Below are 22,670 nucleotides of genomic sequence, written 5' to 3' on the forward strand. Positions count from 1 at the left end.
GTCATATTCAACAATCCAATATAAATAACAAACAAAATTTCAGTGGCCAACTTTAATACATTTACTGCTCCTTAAGATTGCGATTTCAGCGAAACAACTGCAGCAAAAATCCTAAAACAACACCTCCACTTCACCGGGATTTTGTTATCACACTTCCAAGAAACTTCTCATCCACTTTACAGTCTAAAACAAGAGATCAACAGGAGAAACTTAGAGCGTGTGAGCGCCGGCAGAGAGTGTCAAAGAGGGACAGAGAGGGTGACCCAAAATACAACAATATGCTGCAAATTGAAATCAGTGGCCAACATACATATCGTTAGTGGTCATCGAAGTTGTGATTTTGCTAAAATACTGAAACAACAACTCCAAAACACCGCATTGATTACGTTAGAAACTTCTCGTGACATTGTTGTCGAAACTTCTCATCCATCGAACAGTCTTAGATAAAATAGAAACGAGAGATATTCAAAGTTGGAGATAGCGCAGCACAGAGAGAACGCGAGAGAGAGAGAGAGAGAGAGAGAGAGAGAGAGAGAGAACAGAGAGCACACGAGACAGAGAGCGGGACACAAAATTGATTTTCAGCAAGCTTTCTGTAGAAGCTTTACAATATAATTTGGAAAAATATAAAATTTAAAAACCTGAGATCTGTTGAGTTAGTAAATTCGATCGAGGGTTGAGATTGAAAGCCCAAATCTAACGGTCTATAAAGGTGGCAAAACCATCATGCTAGCAGAATGGTAGAACTCCCTCAAGGTTAATGGACATAGTACGTTAAGGAGCTAATTGATATTAGCATTAAGGAGTTAGGGATTGAAGTGATGTTAAAACCGAATAGGAGACTTAATTGATGTACAAAAAAGGATCCAGTTAATAGAAATCCTCTACAACCGTCGATAACTCACTCTTTCGTAACTCACAATCTATACAATCACGAACAATGAACTGAATTGATGTAAAATATACTTTAAAGGTGAAATTGTTAATTTACGTTTTTTTTTTTTTATGCTGCCTACCGTTCGCCCCCTCACTGTCTTCTGTTAGTCGATTCTCTTTTTCGGTTATAAAGAAAATCTGCCGGCCAGTGCTATTTAATTGTTGATTAGGAATGTAGGATGGATGTTGATTACTGGTCCGGTTCGACAGCTGGTCCGGTTTGAAAAACACTAATACGGCCGGAACCTGAAAAAGAAAAACCCTATTTTATCCAAGTCTTCTTTCCCCAGTGCCTTCCCTTTCCTTTACGCAGTGTACGGACGCCATAACAGGAGCAGCCCTCTGCACTTCTGTTCTTGTCTTGTCTCTGGCCTATGTACCGCCGCTTTGTGTCTCTTCCTCATTGCTACTAGGTAGGACTTCTTCCCTCCTTATCCCCCCACCCTCTGTTCATTTGATTCATTGCCGTCCCGTTTCATCAATATCTGATTGTTTCGTTTCCCTCGCTGACCCAAGTGACCCTGCTTGTAGCTTATCTCGGGAAAGCAAGTGCTCTGTGGAGACCTGTTCGAGATTGAAACCTTCAATTCTGTGTTTCTCAGCTTTTTCATATGTTGGTTGATGATTGATTAGAGGGTAACTGTCACTGGAAGTGGAAAGAAAAAGTCTGAAACTTTGTGTTGATCAAAGGCCTTTACTTACTAGATGTGATGTGATGCTTCCCCCGTTTACTTAAACTTCCGATTTGACCATCTGTTTGAGTTTTTCGGAGATTGACATGATCGACATAATTAGGAGTTTTGAGTTCTTTTTTTTTTGCTGGGCAATTTCTTCTTTTCTTTTAAATCATAGAGTTCTCGCTTGCTACAGGCTCTTGCAACTGCTGTAAATCTGCAACTATTGATGGCCATGGGGATTGATGCTGATGGTAACAATGGCTCTCTCATTCTCCTCAAGCAAGGAGCTGAAGCAGTGAGCCAAAAACACCTTCAAATTCTCTTTTTTCCAGCATCTCTTATCTTCATGTCGGTGCTTGTGTACTGCCGCACAGCTCCATGAAGTGGAGAAGCTGCCTTGTGAATTTCAATATTGAGTTATAATCATACTTATTTGGTTTTCTTCAGCGGGTTTTCGAGTCGAATTTCGTGGGAAGAAGGTGCATAATCAAGGAGCGCTTCTCGAAGAAGTACCGCCATCCTTCCTTGGATTCCAAACTCACTCTCAAGCGTCTGAATGCGGTAGGTTTACTAGGAACTCACCCTGTATTCATTAACAGCTAGTCAGTTGTTGCCCACATATTTCCAGGACCTGCAAGTTAAAATTTATGCTAGGAATATCCTTATAATTCATGTGTGTCTCTAAATTATAAATAGGTAGTATATATCCTCTCCTAATACAAATATTAGTGACTCTTGGGATTATTTTTACATTATAAATCTAGTCCTTAATTGCGGGAAAGAAAGCTCCCATGGCAACTCCTCTTTGAAAGGATTGAGCATAATATATAGTATAGATATTCTTGGTAAAATATAAAGTGTTCCTTTATATCCTTCTGAAGCCATAGGCATGAACTTCAAAAAACAGTGGTAAGATGATGAGAGTTGCGGTGTGGGTCCAATAACAGTTGAGTTTCATTCCCCATTCCGCTCTCTGAAGGAGAAGTTGGATTCTCATTTGAATGCTGATGATGTACAGGAGGCACGATGCATGACGAAAGCTAGAAAACTCGGGGTCCTGACACCAGCTCTTTATGCTGTCGACCCAGTCATACATACCTTAACATTTCAATTCGTGGAAGGCCCTTCCGTAAAGGATATATTTCTTGAGTTTGGGCTTAACGGTGTTGTAGAAGAACGCCTCAATGATATCGCTGCACAGATCGGGGATGCGATTGGAAAACTTCATGATGGGGGTCTCATCCATGGTGATTTGACCACTTCTAACATGTTAATCCAGAGTGGTACAAATCAGCTGGTGAGTCTTCTCTCTTTTGGATTGCAGAGTTGAGAGTTGTCATTTCATTTCCAATTTGCTTAAGCATTTGGGGGGTAAGTAACTAGATTGATGCTTGGTTTTTATCCTCTTTCCTAGTTTAACTAACATAAAACTGACAAGTCAATGCATGAATTAAAAGTCTAGAGTTGGGTTACTGCCACATTCTTTCTGGCTACAATTTGTCCTTTTCTTCTGTATTTCAGCACAAATTAAAATGGTTGACTGATACCAGGTTATTTAGAAACAGGTTTTCAGGACTTCCTCAGGAAATTTGATGTTCTAATATGTGGACATGGTTCATGATGCAGGACAGAGTGTTTTTGTTGAATTCTATCTTAAATTTCGTTTTAGCAGTTTTTAAGATACTTCTGATGTTCTTTCAGGTCCTTATTGATTTCGGCCTGAGCTTTACTTCAACTCTTCCAGAAGATAAAGCTGTTGATCTTTATGTACTTGAACGAGCTCTATTGTCGATGCATTCCTCTTGCGGAAATGTGGTATGGCAAAGGAATCTTCCCTTTATGGTCACTGGCATCAGTTTGCTTATAATTCAGTCCCTCCTCTGTATTACAAACTTAAATAGACCACATATGGCTGTTTGATAGATGTTTTGGAGGTAAACTTGACGGCGCTTGGTTTCATGTGATTTGTACAGATGGACCGGATACTTGCAGCATACAGGAAGTCCTCGAAACAGTGGTCGTCTACGATGAATAAGCTAGCTCAAGGTGAAATCTGCCTCTCCATCTCTTTTTCTGTTTACTTTTCAGGGTCATGGTCCAAGACATTCTGAATATTATTCCATTTATTATGCATTTTCCAACTTTTTATTGGCAGTGAGGCAAAGGGGTCGGAAGCGAACCATGGTTGGATGATCTTCCGTCTTGCCTGTAAGCGGCTTAGGGAATGTTTGTAAAAATGACTCCTATTTGTTTGCGAGAACTATGTGTGAAAAGCTGTTGTACCTGTATGTTTCTGTTTGACTAGTATGACCAGGTAGGTGGTTTGATTGTCGCATGAGAAATCATTGACAGAACTTTCCTGGTTCAGCAATCAGGAATAGAAATAGTATAGCTTTTCGATGATTACGTGCTTAATATACATGCGGACATTATTAATTTATTTCCCCTCATTTTTATTGATGAGAAACTTGCAAGGATGCAAGGCCACGGAGAAGATACTATATATGAATGCACTGAATAGGATTAGCCTTGGCCATTAACATGACTCATTCTTTACGGATACATTTCATTCCTTTCCTTTTCTTTTTTTTCTTTTCTTTTTCGGTGAATCAAAGGGAGCGGCAGCTCGAGCAGGACAAACATACAGAAAGGAAAAACAAGAAACTAAGCTAAACAAAAACGGGATAAGATGGTTCGAAAGATTTTTGCAGACGTAAAAGCAAAGTTATATGTGCTCCCTCGATTCTCTCACAAAATTGTAAATTCTGTCCTAGTTCATCGCATGTTTTACCCTTATGAGAGTGCTAATAGTTAATCAATTTTCTTTTGGGGTGTAGACTGGGAGTTCTTTGATGTTGTTGATGTTGTACAGGGTAAATGGTCTCTTGATATAAATCCTTTTGATTAATAAAAGTCTCTATCATTTATCCAAAAAAATAAAAAAGGGATAAGAAGACCCTAATAGGATCGCTGAAGAGCAACGAATTGATAACGAATACTTGTTTTTCTTTTTTCATTTCTTTTCTTTGTGTAATACAGGGAAAGAAAGAAATGGAAGACGCATACAGGATTATCGGATGTCCTATTTTCATCTACCTAATATCACGAAGAGAGATGAAATCGGGGTTGATGGATGCGATTCGGACTTGAAATTGCAAAGAGAAGTTAAAGTCGGTGGTCGTCAGCTGTATGGATACGTGTGAGGGAAAACTAAGTAATATAGCCAATTCAAGAACATATATATAACTTGATATCTATCAGGACAAAAAGGTAGTTTTCGTGTCGATCCATGTAATGTAATATTGAGGGAATTTTGGTGTGCTTGTTAGCATATGGGAAGCGAGGTAAATAAATGAGCAAGTCCCTTAATTAATTAAGTACATACCTTGATAATTAATTATACGGAATAAGTAAGCTACGGGGCAATACGTATAAAATCGCAACTTGATTTTTGGGTGGTAGGTAACTCGATTACCCAAATTGTTCTTTATTCATTACGGAATGTTAGAAAAGCGAATACCGAAAAAATAAGAAATCGATGATCGTGGTTCATCATTACGTGATCTGATAAATTACTATGTAGGATTGTACCAAACTGATGGTGGATCATCGATGTGTATGAGATGAGATTATATTTGCTGTGTATTAATTTAGTCTCCATGCCATAGCACGAAACAGTATAGTGAGAAACATGATTAGCCACGTCCCTCCGCGATAATGAAATTCGACCGTTACACAATGTACAATTCAAATACAAAACGACGCCGTCAGCCCTCTTCCTTCCACTACTCTCTCTCTCTCTCTCTCTCTCTCTCTATCTCCGTCTCTCTCTCTCTCTCATGGCGATAGCAGCAGAGACCCAACCTCAAGAGCAGCAGCAGGTACCCATGGCGTCTCCACTCTCCAATTTCTGCTTTCTGCTTGATGCTGTTGAAGCTATAGTTAGTTGTCCGCTTCCTACTCCGTTCGTTACCTTGGATTTCGTGTGTTTCATGTCCTGATGCATATTTATACCTTCATTTTGTGAAGATGTCCTTTTAAACATGAAACGTGCAGAAATTTGCTGCTGTTTTAGTTAAAATTGGAGTAACTGAATTCGGAATTTCGAGTAAAACTGTGTCAATTTTCGCCCTTTCTCGGAACTATTTCGAAGAGAAAAGAAATTGGTAACTTGCAGTCCTAGGTTTTGCGAGTTCAGGATCCCGACAATCAATCCTGGGAGAAATTGAAGTGCCCTAACTAGTCAACTGTTTGCGCGTCCGTAATTTTTAGGGTCGATTATAAGAGTTGTTGTAGTGATCCCAGCCGCAGGCTTTCGTTAGATGAAGGCCATTATGGGATTTAATGAAATGGGAAGAAATGAATGCATAGGGCATAGAAATTCAGGCCCGTATTTCTGATAACAATCGAAACTTTTCAACTGTTCAGGAATCCAAAACTCTGTTGGAAGAAGGCAGGGTCTATTATTTGTTACTTTACATTAATAGCAATGAGACTGGTTGCTTGATTTCCCATCGAATCAATTAGGCTGTATGGACACTTGCACATTCTGATTTCTAATGGCCTCTGTCCAATTTGTAATTTGCTCCAGCATTTTTCGGGGGCTTCAGATCCCACAAGGAAGAGATGGACATTGAATGACTTTGATTTCGGTAAACCTCTGGGACGAGGAAAGTTCGGACATGTTTACATGACGAGAGAGAAGAAGGTAATGCCTTCCCTCGAGCTTCCAGCTGTGTCTTTTACCAACAATTGTGTCCAATTATTTTAACATAGTAAACATGTTCAGCTGCTAGTTTAAACAGCGATACGCTTTAACTGGTTTGTTGAAGCAATTGTTGTTGGACTTAGGACTAATTGAGGTTGCTTTCATTTGCTTGGTCTTAAGATGCCCCCGGGCCCTTATAGAGGAATGTTACCAAGGGGTATAGGCGAGCCTAAATACTAGCAAGTTCTTTGGGATGTTTGTTTAAGGTTTCAGTTGAGCTCAACAATAACTCTTACAGGCCACGAGCCTGAATTGGCTTGCTAACAATCTCGACTATATCCCTCATATTAAGCAAGCCATACCGACATGGTCCATAGAGCCTTATGCTGACACACTAAAATCACATGCTTTCCATATGGCTCTTCTCATGCAGTTTGTTCAATATAATGTTCTAAATTCCAATCCTCCTCGACTTCTCACTTTTCAAATCCCGATTGCACTAAACCTTACAACTGAGATGTCAAGGTGAGCCGGCTTGAGTTTTCCCCACTTGGTTCAGCTCAATGGCTCGGTTGCAACCCTGTTTAAATAATTGGTCATGGCTGATAAGCACGTACATTGTCTCTTTGGACTTTCACCTTCTAAGGAGGAGGCTGAGTATCTTGACTTCTAGAGCTTGTAATAATTGGTCAGTGTGAAATTTTCTACTGGAAAAATTTTGTCCAGCTTCCCTTCCAAGTTTGGTCATGCAGTGTAACTAAGGGGAGGATTTTTTATTTCCAAAAACTCGTTAACACTGATGTTTTGACATTCTCCACAGAGCAATCATATTGTAGCATTGAAAGTTCTGTTTAAGATCCAGCTGAAGCAGTCTCAGCTTGAAAACCAGCTTTGCCGGGAAGTCGAAATACAAAGCCATCTCCGGCACCCCAACATTCTGCGACTCTATGGGTACTTTTACGATCAGGTAAAATGCAAGGGAAAGGGTGCTTTTGGATGCTAACATTGGTAAAAATTGTGGTACTTGTCGACAACCAGGACCGATCATTTGTTATTCCTTCATGCAGAAACGAGTCTATCTGGCACTAGAATATGCAGAGAAAGGAGAACTATATAAGGAGCTGCAGAAATGTAAATACTTCAGCGAAAGAAGGGCGGCTACTGTGAGTTCTCCTTCTTGATTCTCTTGTCACTGTCAATTTCTTTGGTTTCTTGGATGATCTTGTAACTATTGTTGTTATTCAGATATTTTACTTGAACTTTACATGTTCTTTGCTTTAAATGATAGGAACTTCATAGAACGTCTATCAATTGATGAAATTGTGGTATACCTGTGTATCTTGAATTTGCCAGTACATAGCATCGTTAGCTCGGGCCCTCATCTATTGCCACGGAAAGCATGTTATTCATAGAGACATCAAGCCAGAGAACCTGTTAATTGGCGCAAAGGTGACAATAATAGCCCCTTGGACATCTTTTGTATTTTTTTTTCTCTTTTATATCTTTTCTTGCTTTCCTTCCCCGAAAATAAAACGTTACTGATTAATTTCTTTTGGTAGGGTGAAGTGAAAATTGCAGATTTTGGGTGGTCTGTCCACACATTCAATCGGAGAAGAACCATGTGTGGGACGCTTGATTACCTTCCACCTGAGATGGGTATGTTTCCATTCACTGATTTAATCCTACTCTTTTTACTATCAAATAAGCCAATCGTTCAATGATAGAACAGGACATAATGCATTTGGAGGTTTATGATTTCTCGGAGGCTTTGTTAGAGTCTACTTATGATGGATCAACTGGAACCAAAACCTAATTCCTTCGAAGTATATATTATATACCTTTTCTAACAGTGCAGAACATAGAGCACGACTCGAGTGTTGACATATGGAGCTTAGGTGTATTGTGTTATGAATTTCTCTATGGTGTGCCTCCTTTCGAAGCACAGGAGCATTCAGACACCTGCAGAAGGTAAGCAGTCTAACTTCAGAATGAGTACATAGGTCAGTAGTTATGTATGTATATTGGAATTGTTCAAGTTGGAGCCAAAAGAAAGGAAGAAAGGCAACGAAAAAGATAAAGCCAAACAGAGGAAGAAAAGCAATGAAAAAGATAAAGCCAAACAACTAGTGATATTTGTTGCTGCTTCTCCAGAATCGTGCAAGTCGATCTGAAGTTCCCCTCAAGCCCGACAGTTTCGTCAGTCGCGAAGGACCTTATTAGTCAGGTGTTGTTTCTTAGTACGAACACGGGAATTATTTGGCTGAAACATTTTGCTCCTGATATGCGGTCCTATTGCAATCTAAATATATCCCCAACTTCTGAAATATTCGTTGTGTTATTGTGAAACAGATGTTGGTGAAGGATTCTTCACGCAGGCTGCCATTACACAAGCTTCTCAAGCATCCATGGATTGTCGAAAATGCTGATCCCTCGGGGAACTTCAACTGTTGAATTTGATTTTAATTCTCGAGATTGGTTGTACCAAATACCACAGTCCGCAGGTAGAGGTTTCTTTGCCAAGAACAGTGTCTGTACCTGGTGTACAAAGTAGTGCACCTCAATGACTAAATCTCAGATTAGTCTCTTGTAAAGGTGTCTTGCCCAAATTTGGATTATCAGAAGTCGAAACGTAATTAGGAGGTAGCCCAAAACTGCTTTGTACTAGGTCCAAAGTGGCCCGGACTCCAATTCAAGCCAACTTTTGTTGTATAGATTTAAAAAATTGCAGGTATGATCATAAGGTCAACTTTACATGATATCGCACGTTAAATTTTGACCCATTGAGAGGCCCAATATGGTCTTCCTTTCTTTCCATTTGTGGCTGTAAAAGATCAGCTCTGTTTGGCGTAAAAGGGTAAATTCAGTCAGGAATTTAACTTCCAATATTTAGAGGTCATCACATCACATGTTGGAAGATTGTTCGGTCATCTATCTTATGAGATTCTTGTCCGGTCATCTATCTCATAAGATTCTTACAAGCTGTTTGGTTTCAAAGTTAGTTTTTGAATTTGTAACTAAGATTTTAATTCAGGAAAGGGACAAAAAAGATATGACCGTTGTGGACCCCACCTCTCCCCCTCTCCCCCTCTCCCAACCCGTGACTTTCATTTTTCATTTGACTGGTAGCCAAACTGAAGCCGACCCCCACCCTCCCAATTTTCTTTTTCACTTGCGACAAATCTCCCTTAAGCTGAAGCGTCCCCACCCCCCCCCCCCCCCCCTCTTTTCTCTGCTCGACATCGTTCAAACTTTTCTTCGCAAATCTGTCGATTCTTCCCCACATTCCCAGTCTTCTGTGAACGCGTGTAGCCGGCCCCTACTCCTGCAACATTCGGTAACCAGTTCCAGCAGTGGGCAAATGATGAATTTTGCCAGGCCCCTACCAGTGGGTACTCTTCTTAAGAGGCGTCTTCTTTGCTTGCCACTTCCATATCGAAGTGAAAGGTAATTTATTGGACCAATTTCTTGTTATTTTGTCAAATTGCATCGTTATGGCGGGTTGGGGAAAGAACTTCTGCTTGCCCTTACTGTTGGTTGAAGAACGTCTATGTTTTGCTTGATTTTGTTTGATTACTGTCTGTATAGCAATTGTTTGGTGGATTTTTTTTGCTGTTGGTGAATTTCTTGCTTCCAGCTGCTTCGGTCCCTAAAATACTGATATGTTCATCGTAGTTCTGTGTTGTTTACCTCCGTTGTTTGCACTAGTCACGTTCCCCTGTTCACAGACAGCAGCTGTTTGATGAAATGTCTATGAAGCTTATTGATGAAATGGCTGGATAATTTGTATATTGTGTTCTGGATAATTTGTATGTTGTCGCAACAGATAGATTGTTTGAACTGAAGATGTTGCCTTGCCTGCATATTCACATCCTGGCTTTTTGTTCCATTTTTCACTAGTGCACACCCGCATTGTTGTTTCTCAAATATTGTTGTACATGGCTTTGTAAGTTGTTGCTGTAGCTATTGCAAAGAGATGACCCCCAAGGGTGAAGGCATACTTGAGTGGATTGACGCACTGGAGAGTGCTTCATTAACATCTTGCTTGACAAGTTCACAAGGACGCATACAACATCTTGGAAAGCCAAGGAGTGGGAACAAATGAATAAGGAGCTCGAAGAGCAATTTCCAAGCACCATTGTCGGCGATTCGAAGTTGCAACAGAAACTTCGAAGGATGAAGACCCTATATACGTAGTTCAGCGAGCTGATTACGCACACTGGGGTCGGCTGGGATGCGGGAACCAACACCGTAAAGGCGAGTGCTGATGTGTGGGACAAGTTTATCAGGGTATAGTAATGATAACCTTTAGTTGTTACTCGTTTCTATTTGTATATTTTCACACAAAGTACTTATTTTCACACAAAGTACTTCTTACTGCGCAAATATTGTGTTTTTTAACATGCAAAAGCACAATCACTTCAAGACCTTCCGAGCCAAAGGCTTCAAGCATTACAATTCATTAAAAGAGTTATTCAGATCTAAGACAGCAATAGATGCGTTACGTATTTCATCCACCGACCCACCGAAGAGCCCAGGAACTTATGCACGCATTGAAAAGGAGTTCATAGCAGCAACGACGAGCTCGGGGAAAGAATCAATCAATATGGAGGAGGGCTCTGGCAATAGTGATGACCCGGTTCGTGAGGTTGCGGAGCTAGTCGTTACAACGTCCAGTCGTCGTGTGCTAAAAAGGAGTTCCAACACCGGCTCGCGGTTGCATGAGTGCCTCGACATGTTGAAGTGCAGTTTGAAGAGGAGGGAGAAGGAGAAAAACTTTACTCCTCCGAATTCAAAGAGAAGCAAAACCGTTACGAGCCCCAAGAAACCAGCGAAGAACAGCATCGATGAGGCGATGGATGTGCTCAATAACATGCGTGGATCCCTTTCCATAGAAGAGTATCTCGCCATCAGTCATCGACTTTCAAACAAGGAGCACACGCGCTGTATGTTCATGTGCTTTGTCGATGATGCAAGGCTGCCATGGGCGCGTAGCCTTATTGGCCCTTAAACGGGCATGGTGCATTGTCTACTGTGTTTGTATTATCTTTATATTGTTTATCTGTTATGATGTTTACCAAACGCTTGTTTTATATTTGTTGAGCGTGCAATTGCTTTGTTTGGATTGTTTGGATTTGTTTTATGTAATTGTTGTGATTTTCGTCTATTTTTATTGAATTGCTCTTGCATTTGTTTTACATTTGAAACCTTCTTCCTTTCACCATATCATTTCAATTTTTGATAATATGCCATGTTGTTTGTCGATATAGTCTGCTAAGCTAAAGGGTGATGCAAATCGTAGCACGACTTCAAGGGATCCAGTTCAAGTTCCAATTGGATCGATTATGCGAGCACGAGCAAAGAATTTTAAAGATGAACTCAACGGCCTGATTCAAGAGGTCCGAGCTCAAGCAAATTTGTGGAGGTCCATTGGACATGAATCACGTGATCAACAAAAATCCATCAATTTGATTCAAGTTATAGAAGATTCCGGACAAGGCTAAATTTAGCAAGTGTTTGAGGATGTTTCTAGAATATTTAAAGATCAAGAGAAGATACCATCAGATTTGTTTAAAGTTTAAATCAAATGAAGATATTCTAGGAATATTTAGATTTCATATCTTTATAGATTAAGTCATATCTCTATCGATATTTTAGGTTTTTATTTTTCCTTATCTTTAGGAAGAGATATGGCCAGATTAGAATTAGTTTATGTCTATATATATTCATTTAGTGAATTTTTAATAAAAAGGAAACATTCAGAAAATTGTGAGAGTATTCTCTTTGGTTTTTGAATAACTAATTCGAACTTATCAGAAGTTTCCGTGGCGTTCATCATCGACTTATCAAACGGCTTTCCACCACCGTTTGTGGCGTCTTCCTATATACCGAGGTTCTTGTTTCGCATTAAATAACGGGTTGAGGTCAGTTATACCAAGGTTCTTGTTTTTGTCGTAAACAACGGGTCGAAGGTTTGTCACTCAAATCTGATCGTGGAACGATATTGGGTTCCTTTAGTTGTTGGGTCTCGTCATTCTTAGCGAGAATCGCATCATTTGGTATCAGAGCATCATGCTCCAAATCAGGTTTTCGTTTAAATTTGCTGAGCTTCGTTTAGTCGAGTTTGTTCTTTCTGGATTGTTATTAGTAAAAAAAAAAAAGGTAAATTACAAAAAAAAAACCCAAGTTTTGTAAAATGTCTCAGTTTTGTCCTAAATTTTCTTTTGTAACAGAAAAAACCATAAGTTTTCTAAAATAACTCAAAAATGACCTCCGTTATAACTTCCGTCAATTTTCACCTACGTGTGACCTACGTGGATTGTTAAAAGGACCCACTATCAACAGCAAAAATTGACGGAAGTTATAACGGATGTCATTTTTGAGACATTTTAGAAAACTTATGGTTTTTTTTGTTACAAAACAAAATTTAAGACAAAACTGAGACTTTTTACAAAACTTGGGTTTTTTTTGTAATTTGCCCCTAAAAAAAATCGGCCAAAAAAAATCGGCAAAAAAAATAGCTGAAAAAAAAAACGAAAGAACGAAAGAAAAGAAAGAAGTTGTTGTAGTCAATTTGATCCAAATTTTTTGCATCATCCATGGCCTAGCTGCATTCTATAGACAGTTTATACGTGACTTCAGCACGATCATGGCCCCAATCACTGAATGCTTGAAGAATGGGAGGTTTAATTGGGGAGAAGAAGCAGAAGCTAGTTTCGCATTGATCAAGGAGAAGTTGTGCTCAGCTCCAGTTCTAGCATTGCCATGTTTTGAGAAACTATTTGAGGTGGAATGCGATGCAAGTGGTGTTGGCATTGGAGCTGTTCTATCACAAGAGAAAGAGCCAGTCGCATATTTTAGTGAAAAGCTTAGTGATGCCCGTCGGAGTTGGTCAACCTATGACGAGGAATTCTATGCTGTTTTCCGCGCGTTGAAGCATTGGGAGCATTATCTTATAGGCAAGGAGTTCATTTTGTACTATGATCACCAAGCACTGAAGTATTTGAATAGTCAGAAGCGGATCAGCAGTAACATGCATGCTCGGTGGACTACGTTTCTTCAAAAGTTCCCTTTTAAACTAGTACACAAATCGGGTGTGCAAAACAAGGTTGCCGATGCATTAAGCAGGCGTGCAACACTGCTGACAATGTTGAGAAGCGAGCTTATCGGGTTCAAAGAATTGAATGAGCAGTACGCGGATGATGAGGATTTTGCCGAAGCTTGGTCCAAGGTGCAAAATCGCCAAGCGGCTAGAGACTTTCACAACCATGAGGGATTTCTGATGAGAGGTAACCAGCTTTGCATTCCTCGTTCATCCCTCCGAGAGAAACTGATTCGGGATTTACATGGTGGAGGACTAGCTGCACATCTTGGACGTGACAAGACCGTAGCTGCTATTTCGGAAAGGTTTTATTTACCTAAATTGCGTCGTGATGTGGAGACGTTTGTGCGGAGGTGCCATACGTGTCAGACTTCTAAAGGACAGAAGCAAAACACTGGTCTCTATCTACCGTTGCTGGTACCTGAGGATATACATGAGGATTTGTCAATGGATTTCATATTGGGGTTGCCTCGTACTCAACAGGGTATGGATTCCATCTTTGTTATTGTTGATAGATTCTCGAAGATGGCACACTTCATACAGTGCCGAAAAACTACATATGCTTCAGGTGTGGCTCGATTATTTTTCAAAGAGGTGGTTCGTTTGCACGGTGTTCCTAAGTCCGTCGTTTCAGATCGAGACACCAGGTTCCTTAGCTATTTTTGGCTTACCTTATGGAGAATGTTCGATGCTTCATTAAAGTTCAATAGCACAACTCATCCACAAACTGATGGACAAACCAAAGTAGTAAATAGGACTTTGTCTACTTTGTTGAGGGCAATCATAAAAAAGAACATCAAAACATGGGAAGAGTGTTTACCACATGTTGAGTTTACTTATAACAGATCTGTTCATTCTGCTACTAAATTTTCACCATTTGAAGTTGTTTATGGATTTAATCCTTTAACTCCATTGGATTTATCTCCTTTACCTTTGACTGAGCATGTTAATTTAGATGACAAAAAGAAAGCTGAATTTGTCAAGCAGATTCATGAGAAAACAAGACTCAACATTGAGCGAAAAATGGAGCAGTATGCAAAACACGCCAACAAGGGGCGTCATAAGCTGATTTTTGAACTCGAAGATTGGGTTTGGTTGCATATGAGGAAAGAGAGATTTCCAGCGCAAAGACGTTCCAAATTGCTTCCAAGAGGAGATGGTCATTTTCAAGTCTTGGAGCGCATTAATGACAACGCTTACAAACTAGACTTACCTGGTGAGTACAATGTCAGTGCTACTTTTAATGTTGCTGATTTGCTTCCTTTCGATGTAGGTGATGATTTGAGGGCAAATCCTTTTCAAGAGGAGGAGAATGATGCAAATCGTAGAACGACTTCAAGGGATCCAGTTCAAGTTCCAATTGGACCGATTACGCGAGCACGAGCAAAGAAGTTTAAAGATGAACTCAACGACTTGATTCAAGAGGTTCGGGCTCAAGCAAATTCGTGGAGGCCCATTGGACATGAATCACGTGATCAATAAAAATCCATCAATTTGATTCAAGTTATAGAAGATTCCGGACAATGCTAAATTCAGTAAGTGTTTGAGGATGTTTCTAGAATATTTAAAGATCAAGAGAAGATACCATCATATTTGTTTAAAGTTTAAATCAAATGGAGATAGTTTAGGAATATTTAGATTTTATATCTTTATAGATTAAGTCATATCTCTATCGATATTTTAGATTTTTATTTTTCCTTATCTTTAGGAAGAGATATGGCCAGATTAGAATTAGTTTATGTCTATATATATTCATTTAGTGAATTTTTAATAAAAAGGGAACATTCAGAAAATTGTGAGAGTATTCTCTTTGGTTTTTGAAGAACTAATTCGAACTTATCAAAAGTTTCCGTGGCATTCATCATCGACTTATCAAACGGCTTTCCACCACCGTTTGTGGCGTCTTCCTATATACCGAGGTTCTTGTTTTGCATTAAACAACGGGTTGAGGTCAGTTATACCAAGGTTCTTGTTTTTGTCGTAAACAATGGGTCGAAGGTTTGTTACTCAAATATGATCGTGGAACGATCTTGGGTTCATTTAGTTGGCGGGTCTCGTCATTCTTGGCAAGAATCGCATCAAAGGGAACATGCGATGCCCAAGCACGGAAATTCACGAGGAAATGATAATCAACCAAGCGACGAAGAAGATTACAACACAGAACTTTGTTTGATTTATCTGGCATTGGAGATTGCAGCGGCCGAAGAAGAAGCCTCGCGCAACATTCCTTGTAGAACCTCACGTCTACAAGGCAAACATTACATAGCAGAAGTTCTTGGCAATGACACAAGATGTTACGAGAATTTTATGATGAACCCTCACGTATTTCATAATCTATACGATACGCTAAGAGCAAATTGTGGAATCAAAGATAGTAGGAATGGTATGACCATTGAGGAGATGGTCGGCATGTTCTTATTGGTAATTGCACATAGTACTCACTTTTCCGTGGTTGTCGAACGGTTTCAGCAATCTAAGTAAACGGTGTCACATGTCATCAATTTAATAGTTCAAGGAATTCATTCGTTGGAACCAACGTACATAAGACAGAGGAACGTTGGTGTTCAGTCCGAAATTCAGAGATACCGACAATGGTACCATTTCTTTTAAGTATTTGTCCCACATGTGAGGACTTAGTTGCACTAATTTTTTGATTATACTATAATTGGTATTTCTTTTCATTATTACTGTAGAATTGCATTGGAGCAATCGATGGAACCAATGTGGTTGCTTGTGTTCCATCAGTAGTGAGAGGCGCGTATCGCGATCGAAATAACGAGATTACGCAAAATGTACTTGTCGCTTGTTCGCATGACATGATGTTCACATATATTGTGACTGGATGGAAGGGTTCGGCACACGACTCGAGACTTTTGTCCGATGCCACAACATTGCAATTATTCCCCGCACCACATGGTGGTAAGTTCTTCTTGATACTTACGCATGTTTTCTTCTGTGTTGCATATGTATTTCGATAAATACATTCCACTACTGTTATATATTTGATCTACATTTGTGCTTGCAGAACAATATTATGTAATTAATGCGAGATTCCCAAATATTCCCGGTTATCTAGCTCCTTACAAAGGGCAATAGTATTACCGCAGTGACTTTAATGACGACACTCCACCAACGATGAAGAAAGAGCTGTTCAATCAGCGCCACGCATCCGTTCGTAATGTTATCGAACGCTGTTTTGGGGTACTGAAGAACAGATTTGCAATACTGTAATTAATGCCCAACTACGGACCAGTTAGCCAAGGACAAATTGCTCTTGCAGGCTTCGTGTTGCACAATTTCATTCGGATTAATAACTATCACGATAGATTATTCCAGGAGTATAGAGATGCAGACAATATTACGATGAATTCCGAAATCATTCTAGTCCAACTGGAGATCGAATTGATATAGACATGAGAAGCAGGGAAATGAATGCATTACGTAACCGTATTGCAAATGAAATATGGAATGCGGAAACAAGAGGAAACTGGTAACATTGAAATGAATGTGTAGGATAGATAATTGATTATGATGAAATTGTATGTTGAATAATATATAGAGCCCACATGTTTGACTTTGAATAAGTATTTTTTATTTTGTAGTGTATTGAATTAAAATTAAAGTTAAAATTTTAAAACTTGATCCTAAAACCAAAAGGAGTGTTATTATTTAACAAGAAATTTATTATTTTTATCTATACTAAGATACTCTCATAAAATAAAAAAAAAACCTTGTCATTCAATATAATTATGTAATTGTTATATGCAAAATAAGATAGCTTACCAAATAACAAAATTATCACTAAATAACAAGGATGGTGTTGTCCAGAGCATCCTTAAAATGTTCATAATAAAATAACAACGCTCATATATTCTTTTACCAACTTGACAACCTAAAATGTTCTTTTAGCTTAATAAGCAGATCTTAACTTCCCTCCGCCTTGGATCCAGGAAAACGGAAAAGGAGAGTGGGAAAACAAAAAAAAAACAAAAAAGGAAATCTCAATCATCAATAACCATAGAGATGATGAAGAGAAGAGGAAAACAATCTCCACAAGCTTCCATGAGAACGAAGACCGGAAGTTCGAATAAGCAGACATCTGAAAGCATTTATAATACACCCCGAAGCAATTGTCCGATCAAAAATTTCAGGGGATTAAGAAAGATGTTTCTAGAGTTACAGATAAATACCGAGTATAATTTTCCAACTATATGAGGTTATGTGCTTTACCAAATTATATGTGGGGTTAACTGCTCAGGACTTTGGACAAAGATTCAGGGCATGTTTGGTTCAGCGGATTTGATCAGACATGGATTAGCATTCCGTATGTAATAGCTAATTTGGTGTTTGGTTCGCATGATTGCGGAATAGGTATTCTGACCGGGCTGACTTACCTGGTTTACATGAGGATTAGCTAAGCCCCCCAGCATGGTCCGGATTAGCAGAGCCGGATCCGGAAATGGACGCGAAAAGACAAAAATACCCTCATCTTCTTCAAGTAATTACAATCTCATGCCATCCCATAAAAGAGCTTCAGAGGTCGACATTTCTCCCTTTCGTCTGAACATTCGAAACCCTATCGGAGCAGAGGCCGTCAATTTCTCATCCAAAAAACGCTCGAACGCATTGCGCCACTCGCCATCGTTGACCTCCGCAGCTTCGTTGTCGCCGTAGCAGACTCGCGCCGCTCCCCGTCTGTCACTCTCTCCGAGTCTGAACTCGCTCTCAGGTGCCTTAGCCTTCCTTCCTCCTTCCTCGTACTTCCCCGTCTGTCACTCTCTTCGTTGTATCCTGATTCGATTCCTTTGATGTCGGAGTCCGTGTTGAAATTGTTGGGGTTTCTACTGACATTGTGCCGATATGTGATGTGTTTGACTCTCGGGGTCTGATCATGTCACTGGAGACTGATTTGAACTATTTTAGCTGTAATTTGATCCCAATGTCTGTTGTTTGTGAGTTGACTGTTGAACTGTCGGTTGACTGTTACTCAGAAATGGGCATTTGTTGCTTTGGCAATGCCTTCCTATTCGAGGCTTCGGAACGTTTAAAATTTTGTTGTTGCCAGTCGAGGTTACTATAGAGAGACTGTTATTGCAATTTACCAAGTTAAAAGCTTTGATGTACCCCTAAACAATAGTATAAACGAGGTGAATACGGTTCTTCAATGATGGCGCCGAAACACTTTGAGATTCCTGTAGTTCACATTTGGATTTTTCAGTGAGTTGAGGGCTGTTGGTTTGATTCTCGAGTTTCTTTTATAGATTCGGATGAAGGAACTGAACTCCTATTCCGCTGGGGGGTTGTTTCTAGTTACTTTCCTCTTGACGGGGCCGCTTAGATTACAATCTAATTTGTTTTTATTTGTGGCACAACACCATTTTGCTCTTGAAGAGATTGATGTATTTCAGCTTGTGCTACTATGTTTCAAATGTTCTGTGATAATTCAGCGAGGCAGTAAATGAGCTGTTCGGAGCATTAACCATTATAACTTCATATTTGTTGACATTCATCCTTTGATGTGTACTACTTGTTTCAGAACTGATCCAATGTCAGCTTTAATGTCTATAGCTTTCTGTCGGTTGAGCTAAGTTGATTTCTCATCTAAACGTCTACAGAGAGGACCTCCAATCGATCCCTCTCCAAGTCGACAGCCTCGTCCTCAGCTTTATCCTAGGTATTTTGTCGACAATGTCAGCTAGTTCCTTCCATTTTGATTTATGTTCCTTCTGCACATTTTTAGAATTATCAAATTCTGCCAAGGATATGTATTTGTTGATTCAGTTTATATGTGTTTGCTGATTGAACTGGGATATGTATTTGTTGATTCAACTTGTACTGTGTTGCTGATTGTGCTTGTTGATAGAAGTTGTGATATGACTTTGCTGATTCAATAATGGATATGTGAGTTGTTTGCTAGTTATACTGTAGTGTTATCTTACATAGTTGATTTGAAAATACATGGGTTTTGACTGAGGCTCTTCTTGTAGGACTACACTTTGCAGTTATGGATCAGTTGAGTTTGCAGAGTAAGAGAAAGAAGAGGAAAGTCGTCGCTCTAACTTTCTGTATTCAAATGTGTACTATAGTAAGGGGTTTGATGGGAATAATGTTAGAATTAGATGCTCTATATGGTCCTAAACCAAGCAGTAGGTCGTACGAGTTAAAATATTATAGGAGGAGGGATCATATTAGGAGGCTTGTGTATGCGGATGACGTTACTTGTACTGAACAACTAAGAATGGATAGGAATGCATTTTTCAAATTGTGTCATATGCTTCAAGAAATTGGGGGTCTGAAAAATACAAGAAATATGCATGTTGATGAACAAGTGGCAATGTTTTTATATGTATTGGCTCATCATTTTAAGAATCGAGTCATTAAACACTAGTTTAGTAGATCGGGTGAAACTGTAAGCCGATATTTCCACAATGTTCTCAAAGCCACTTTATGTCTACAAGCTCATTTGTATAAGAAGCCACAACCAATAGCTGGTAATTCAGAGGACCAACGATGGAAGTGGTTTAAGGTACCTAAACAAAAGTCAAATTTTGTAAATTTAGGGAGCTAATATGGTGCTAACATTACATTTTGGTTCAATGTAGAATTGTCTAGGTGCTCTAGACGGGACGTATATCAAAATCAAAGTGCCCGAGGTTGATAAGCCTAGATACAGAACTCGTAAAGGTGACATAGCAACCAATGTGTTAGGAGTTTGTACTCCAGATATGCAATTCGCATATGTCCTTCATGGATGGGAGGGTTTTGCAGCTGATGAGAGGGTATTACGGGATGCTATTTCTAGGGAACATGGACTTAGGGTGCCAACTGGTGAGTATAATAATTTTTTGACATTCTTAATATTAAAAATGAAAAGCTTAATAACATACAAAGTAATCTAGGTTTTTTTCCCTCTTTTTGACTATAGGTTGTTATTATTTCGTTGATGCTGGTTATACGAACTGTGAGGGCTTTTTGGCACCCTTTAGAGGTCAAAGGTATCACCTCAATGAGTAGCGTCAAGGACATCGACCGAGAAATGATGAGGAGCTTTTCAATTTGAGACATGCCTCTGCTCGTAATGTTATTGAAAGGTGTTCCGACTTGCTTAAGATTCGATGGGCGATTCTTAGAAGTCCGTCATTTTATCATGTTAGGGTTCACAATAGAATTATAATTGCTTGTTGCCTATTGCATAATTTCATTAGGAGAGAGATGGCTTTTGATCTTATGGAATACCAACTGAATGAAACGGATGTTGACAACCCTAATGAGGATGGTGATCATATTTTTGATATTCAAACATCAAATGTTTGGAGTAATTGGAGGAAAGAGTTGGCAACTGAGATGTTTAATGAGTGGAACTCATCCACTACTTAGATAGATGTTGTGATTGGGAATTGTAATGTAAACTTTGAGTTGTTTTTTCATCCACTACTTAGATAGATTTGCTTGGTATTGTAAGTTGTATTGTCATTGCTTTCTGAAGACAATGTTATGAATCTATTTCAATGCACTTTCGGTTTGATTTTCTGAAAGTCTTATGTGCCATATTATATGTAGATATGTATCCTTTTTGCATATATTCGGTTAAATACAGGTTCTTATTGCCATTTCATGTATGTGTTATTGGTATAGAAAATGGAAGGTAGTTTTGCTTCTGTTACTTCCCAGGTGAGCAAGAGTGGCAAAAGGAAATGGACATTAGCTGAGGATGCAATCCTCGTCTCTTGCATGATTGACCTACGGAATATGGGTACCCACAATGCTAACACAGGGTTTAAGTCTGGCTACTTGCCAGAACTTGAGAAAATGCTATTGGAAAAGCTCCCTAATTGTGGTATCAAGGTGAGACCTCACATTGAATCTCGATTGAAGACACTGAAGAGGGAATGAGCTATCGTGTATGATATGATGCTTAATACAAATGGCTTTGGATGGGACTCAACACGGAAGATGGTCACGGCGGAAGACGATGTCTGGGAGACTTAAGAAGCGGCAATAAAGACATCATCTATTTATTTCGATACTCTATCGTTATGCTTATATATAATATCACTAACACTCTATTCTTTCTGTTTTTAGACTTACAAAGAAGCTGCTCCATTTAGAATGAGAAGTTTTCCCCATTTCGAAGAATTATCTATGATATATGCGAAGGATTGAGCCACTGGAAAAGATGCTTAAGCTGTTGAAGATATTCTGCAAGAGCTCAAGATTGAAGATTTAACTGGAGTAGCAATACCAATACCCCTACATCGGGAGATGTTTCGCGTGCTCATCAACCACCTACATATGCAAAGGCAAGTGCTTCTTCAGGAAAAAAAAAAGGAAAAAGGGTGAATCTGACTTCTCCACAATTTCTCAGAGCTTGAATACAATGGCAACCGAAATGAAAAAAGCTTGCATGATGATCTCAAAGAGTATTCACTCAGACATTTATCAAGATAAGTTCCTTGAACTTCCGAGAGCTCTTCGTAATGTTGATGGTCTGACTTCAGCACAAGTTCGGTAACCATCCGAATTATATGCTACTTTTCTTTGGTACCGAGCCAGAATATCGCTTGGAATTGGTGTAGGATTTCCTTGCGAATCGAGCACCGCCTTCTACGTCTATGTAGACGACGAGCTTGTCGGGAGTGGCGAGTATCGGCCCAAGAAGGAGATTGCGATCAACAGGGCCGCTAAGAATGCCTTGGAAAAATTGGAGATCCTCGGTGATCAGTTGAAGAACAGTTCTGTCGCGGATGGGTCATGATCATCATCAACGATTATCAACTAATTCTACTTAGATTGGATTAAGGTCGCTTTTTTTTTATTTGTTTAAATTATGTTTAATTATTTTGTAGCTTATGGTTGGTCCACTTGTGATTTATTAGTTTGCTAAGGCGTCTTTGTAATCAAAACTATTGGACTTAACTACGACCGATGCAATTTCTTTTGGTTAAGACAATAGAAAAATTCATTTTAAACCGGGTATTACGTGGATAATAAATTAATCGTCTATATAGTGTGGCCTGCAAGTTGGAGGACGATATGTAAACTGGTCTTTCGACATTCTAATATTAGCATATGTAAACTATGTTTACATTTTTTTATTATAAAAATAGATAATACATTATTAAAATAATTAATTTTATTAATAAACACAATTTTTAGTAATTTAATTAAATTTTAAAAATTTTAGAATTACCTTTCTTTACATTTTTTAAAATTTTTTTTTTTATTAATTATAAAAATTTTCATTAAAGTT

General features: G+C 39.1%; 3 protein-coding genes and 1 long non-coding RNA gene across 9 annotated transcripts; all 4 read left to right on the forward strand.

Moving 5' to 3' along the window:
* Positions 1-1,194: 1,194 nt before the first annotated feature.
* On the forward strand, positions 1,195-4,073 carry LOC116193276 (EKC/KEOPS complex subunit bud32). Of its 2 annotated transcripts, XM_031522094.1 has the most exons (8): positions 1,214-1,349; positions 1,468-1,572; positions 1,807-1,908; positions 2,061-2,174; positions 2,632-2,910; positions 3,315-3,428; positions 3,587-3,659; positions 3,769-4,073. In XM_031522094.1, exons 3-8 carry the CDS (start codon positions 1,840-1,842, stop codon positions 3,804-3,806), a joined length of 687 nt encoding a protein of 228 aa, XP_031377954.1. In that variant the 5' UTR covers positions 1,214-1,349; positions 1,468-1,572; positions 1,807-1,839; the 3' UTR covers positions 3,807-4,073. The 2 variants fall into 2 exon arrangements, with proteins under 2 accessions (XP_031377953.1, XP_031377954.1); XM_031522093.1 differs by lacking the exon at positions 1,468-1,572 and having other exon boundaries at positions 1,195-1,349.
* A 1,284-nt stretch (positions 4,074-5,357) lies between these two features.
* LOC116194354 (serine/threonine-protein kinase Aurora-2-like) lies at positions 5,358-9,077 on the forward strand. 2 transcript variants are annotated; one of them, XM_031523162.1, is made up of 9 exons: positions 5,358-5,494; positions 6,205-6,321; positions 7,142-7,288; positions 7,389-7,484; positions 7,675-7,770; positions 7,881-7,977; positions 8,172-8,289; positions 8,473-8,545; positions 8,671-9,077. In XM_031523162.1, the coding sequence occupies exons 1-9, from the start codon at positions 5,453-5,455 to the stop codon at positions 8,770-8,772; spliced, it is 888 nt and encodes a 295-aa protein (XP_031379022.1). In that variant the 5' UTR covers positions 5,358-5,452; the 3' UTR covers positions 8,773-9,077. The 2 variants fall into 2 exon arrangements, with proteins under 2 accessions (XP_031379022.1, XP_031379014.1); XM_031523154.1 differs by having other exon boundaries at positions 5,431-5,554.
* A 436-nt stretch (positions 9,078-9,513) lies between these two features.
* Positions 9,514-11,448, forward strand: LOC116194363. The gene is made up of 2 exons (XM_031523175.1): positions 9,514-9,765; positions 10,270-11,448. Exon 2 carries the CDS (start codon positions 10,721-10,723, stop codon positions 11,327-11,329), a length of 609 nt encoding a protein of 202 aa, XP_031379035.1. The 5' UTR covers positions 9,514-9,765; positions 10,270-10,720; the 3' UTR covers positions 11,330-11,448.
* A 6,514-nt stretch (positions 11,449-17,962) lies between these two features.
* On the forward strand, positions 17,963-22,396 carry LOC116195876. Of its 4 annotated transcripts, none has more exons than XR_004154723.1 (4): positions 17,963-18,149; positions 19,036-19,094; positions 19,408-21,265; positions 21,503-22,396. It is a non-coding gene; the product is annotated as an uncharacterized LOC116195876 (long non-coding RNA). The 4 variants fall into 4 exon arrangements; XR_004154720.1 differs by having other exon boundaries at positions 19,408-20,248; positions 20,346-22,389; XR_004154721.1 differs by having other exon boundaries at positions 17,964-18,149; positions 19,408-19,946; positions 20,023-22,389.
* The last annotated feature ends 274 nt before the right edge of the window (positions 22,397-22,670 follow it).

This window comes from Punica granatum, chromosome 1, assembly GCF_007655135.1.
Source record: "Punica granatum isolate Tunisia-2019 chromosome 1, ASM765513v2, whole genome shotgun sequence".
NCBI classification, from domain to species: domain Eukaryota; kingdom Viridiplantae; phylum Streptophyta; class Magnoliopsida; order Myrtales; family Lythraceae; genus Punica; species Punica granatum.

Excerpts from the sequence above, each read along its gene's own strand:
- LOC116193276 (XM_031522093.1), top strand. The coding sequence starts at position 1,840 with ATGGCCATGGGGATTGATGCTGATGGTAACAATGGCTCTCTCATTCTC. Across the intron at positions 1,909-2,060 it reads TCAAGCAAGGAGCTGAAGCA|CGGGTTTTCGAGTCGAATTT; the intron begins GTGAGCCAAAAA and ends GGTTTTCTTCAG. Across the intron at positions 2,911-3,314 it reads AGAGTGGTACAAATCAGCTG|GTCCTTATTGATTTCGGCCT; the intron begins GTGAGTCTTCTC and ends ATGTTCTTTCAG.
- LOC116194363 (XM_031523175.1), top strand. The coding sequence starts at position 10,721 with ATGCAAAAGCACAATCACTTCAAGACCTTCCGAGCCAAAGGCTTCAAG.
- LOC116194354 (XM_031523154.1), top strand. The coding sequence starts at position 5,453 with ATGGCGATAGCAGCAGAGACCCAACCTCAAGAGCAGCAGCAGGTACCC. Across the intron at positions 7,289-7,388 it reads ATGGGTACTTTTACGATCAG|AAACGAGTCTATCTGGCACT; the intron begins GTAAAATGCAAG and ends TCCTTCATGCAG. Across the intron at positions 7,978-8,171 it reads TTACCTTCCACCTGAGATGG|TGCAGAACATAGAGCACGAC; the intron begins GTATGTTTCCAT and ends CTTTTCTAACAG.